General features: G+C 49.9%; 1 protein-coding gene across 1 annotated transcript; it reads left to right on the top strand.

Annotated features, from left to right (window-relative positions):
• The first annotated feature begins 249 nt into the window (after positions 1-249).
• Positions 250-2431, top strand: LOC127329346 (uncharacterized). The gene is made up of 5 exons (XM_071825668.1): positions 250-372; positions 831-881; positions 996-1097; positions 1223-1325; positions 1444-2431. The coding sequence occupies exons 1-5, from the start codon at positions 250-252 to the stop codon at positions 2169-2171; spliced, it is 1107 nt and encodes a 368-aa protein (XP_071681769.1). The 3' UTR covers positions 2172-2431.
• Positions 2432-2968: the final 537 nt, after the last annotated feature.

Genomic DNA, 2968 nt, shown 5'->3' with positions numbered 1-2968 from the left:
TGAATTGTCTTTTGCCTAGCACTCCAGATCGACCACAATGTGACCACTACACTTAGGTGGGGATGGCTTGCATGTTAAAGACAAATCAACTTTTTTTAGAGAGAAAAAAAAAGACAAATCAACTTAGTGGGTAATTGATGATACCGAGCGGCCCACTAAATCCCCAGGCCCACCGGCGGGGCGGCCCAGCCCCATAGTACTGAACGTCTTCCCTACCGAGAGTCCGAGACCCAGGGCAGGCGAATCCCAATGATCGAGCAGAACAAACGCACGCACCCGGAGCCCCGAGCAGCGCACCGCAGGATCCCTCGCATCGGCGTGCTCCTCCTCGCCGGCCCGCCCCGTCCACCGCCTGCGCCACAGCTCGGTGGTGTCCCTTGAAGGCCACCCCGGCCTCTCCGTTCGCCGGTGCTGCTCCTCCTGGCCGACATCCCCTGCTGGCGCTGCACCTCCGCGCCTCCGCCCGCGCTCCTGCGAAACCCTAGGTTAGCCGTCCGGCTCGGCGACGCGGTCCGCTAAGCGGGGGGACTCGGCGCTAATCTGCGACGAGCGCGGCATCGACGCCGCGAAGGCTGGCCTCAAGCCCTCTGGTAAGCACCCCTGCTCGACTGCCTCTCCTCCTCCTCTGCGCCCGCCATCTGCTTGATGGAATGCGGCGCCGATCAGACAGACGAGTTTGTTAAACCGGCTCGTCGAGTCTCATCCTCTACGTGCGGACTCTGCAAATAGTTAAACCTGGATAACGACGCAACGCTGAACGAGACCTGCGTTTACACAACTCCCACCGCGTCTCCCTATCCCAAATTAATTCGCTTAACCTTTTGAGGCAGGAAAAGCCGGGGGAACCAGGAGAACCAGGAGAACTGAACCATTGCACAATGGTAAGCATCATACATCTGAATCACGAGATATTTTGCTAGTACTACTATTAGATTAGAGATATAATTTACCGCGTGTTTCCGTAATCACCAGTTGGCTTCTTTGCGCATCGACAGGAAGAAGCGGGCAACTGCGGCAATGAGCAAGAAAGCAGGGCAGCAGCCCTCAAAGCCCGTGGCGACAAAGACGAAGCCGACGCCCTTGCCTTCATCATGCAAGTAAAATCTAATGCTTGATTATGTACCTTTGCAACGTGATCAGATACTTAGTCTCGCTGCGCGGACATCCGGCGGCTAAACTAGGTGGAATTAATCTAATGCTTTGTAAATTCTGGGCGGTGAAGGTCAAGGCAGAGGTGGAGAGGTGCCTGGCGGCAGGCATGAGCAAGGAGCAGATGTTCCGAGAGCTTCGCGAGAAAGGATCACACCCGGCGGCCACGTATGCTGGTAAGCTGCAGGTTTCCACCTTAGTTTATAGTTCGACCTGTCAGAAACTAGGTTGCGGATTAATACCAACCATACACTTATTGTTATCTCTCTACGCATCTGAATTGTGCATGTGCAGTTTACAAGGAGCTTCGTCACCAGAACAAAGATTTCTTCAAAGAGCACTACGTCAAGATGGATGTGAGGAAGCAGGCCGAGCGGCTCAAACTTCTTGTGCATCAGTACCGAACGGTTCGTGACGCGCCTGCCGGGCCAAGAGCTCCAGGAACAGAGACACAGCAAACCGCCATGGCCATCCCGCCAGATGACATGGGATTGCTGGACGACTGGACCGTGCTGTCTGGGCTGAACGGTGATCCTCAGTCTGCGGCCACCTCTGCGCAGTTACCCACTGCACAGCCGCTTGATCAGAGAGAGCAGCCGGTTCCCAACGGCGGGAACCAACGGGTACCGGTGCCATCGGCAGCTTGTACTACTTCTGATGGTGCCATGGCGGTATCCTATCCTTGGGTGTGCACCGACAACGTTGGAACAATGGGGTGGCAGGGCGAGCAAGCTGTTCCTCTGCAGCATTGGTGGCCTCGTTCAGGTGGATGCGTCCTTCCACCAAAGGGCTGGCAACCTCCATCTTCTGGTGATAGACTACCAGAGAACGGTAGCCACCTCGCCGGTGCTGCTCCATTGCACAGCCAGCAAGCTGAGCCGTCCTGGCGGCCTGGTACGCAGCCACACTTACAATTGGACAGCCTACAGTCGTACGGGAATTTTCTAGCTCATGTCACCTCATGGCACGGTGAGCAAGCTCATGAACCCCTGCATCAATGGCAGGCTGCTAGGCAACCATAGACGCCAAATGAGTTTCTACGAGAGTATCAGAATCTTGATGGTCATGCCGGTCCGGAGTAACATCCTTGGTTATGTAAAACTTGCTAGACAGATTTATGTACTACAAATCCTGCTTGTTGGAGAGATAGTAACAAACGGAAATTAGTTATTTGTGTTTTGTGTACCTTAGAATACTTGAATTTTCATCGATGTGTACTACTAAGTTAACCATTGCATCGAGTAGTATATATCAATGTTCAAGATCACAGAATTAGAAATTACATTCTAAGTCAACAGTCCAAATCTTTTTGAGCCAGAGATTGTGGGAATTCGTTAGATTCATGTCTAACTGAAGACAAGTGTACTCTAGATCCACTCAAGAACATGATTTGTATGAGTTTACTGAAGTTCAATCAATGGGAGTGGTGTTTTGGAACATGGAAGCATATGCTCCCTCTATTTTGAAATGCATCTTACACATATTTTGAATTTCAAAAAATTGAAACGAAAAATTTGCATGTAAATCTTCTCGTGCTACACGCTTACAAAGTTGTTTCATAAAAAATCAACTTATCATGTGACGTGTGTAAAAAAGACAAAACTCAGTGCTAAAAATAATGCTTTTCACAAGATAAGTTTTCTCTTTTTTATATAGACCACAAAAAATATTGGTTTTTCGCGAACTTGACGAACGAACATATATTATGAAGATGTACATGTAAAAAAATTTGTTAAAAAATTTCGACATTTTGAAATATGATTTTTTTGGTAGAGGGTGCATACGCACTCGAGAGCCGAATTGAATTTCCCTCAATTAA

Source organism: Lolium perenne, chromosome 2 (assembly GCF_019359855.2).
Source record: "Lolium perenne isolate Kyuss_39 chromosome 2, Kyuss_2.0, whole genome shotgun sequence".
In the NCBI taxonomy this organism is placed as follows: Eukaryota; Viridiplantae; Streptophyta; class Magnoliopsida; order Poales; family Poaceae; genus Lolium; species Lolium perenne.
This window is presented reverse-complemented; position numbering and strand designations above follow the sequence as displayed.

Bases quoted from the DNA above. Each gene is read 5' to 3' on its own strand.
- LOC127329346 (XM_071825668.1), top strand. From the start codon at position 250: ATGATCGAGCAGAACAAACGCACGCACCCGGAGCCCCGAGCAGCGCAC. The intron at 373-830 runs GTCCCTTGAAGG...CTTTTGAGGCAG, and splicing joins CTGCGCCACAGCTCGGTGGT to GAAAAGCCGGGGGAACCAGG. The intron at 882-995 runs GTAAGCATCATA...GCGCATCGACAG, and splicing joins AACTGAACCATTGCACAATG to GAAGAAGCGGGCAACTGCGG.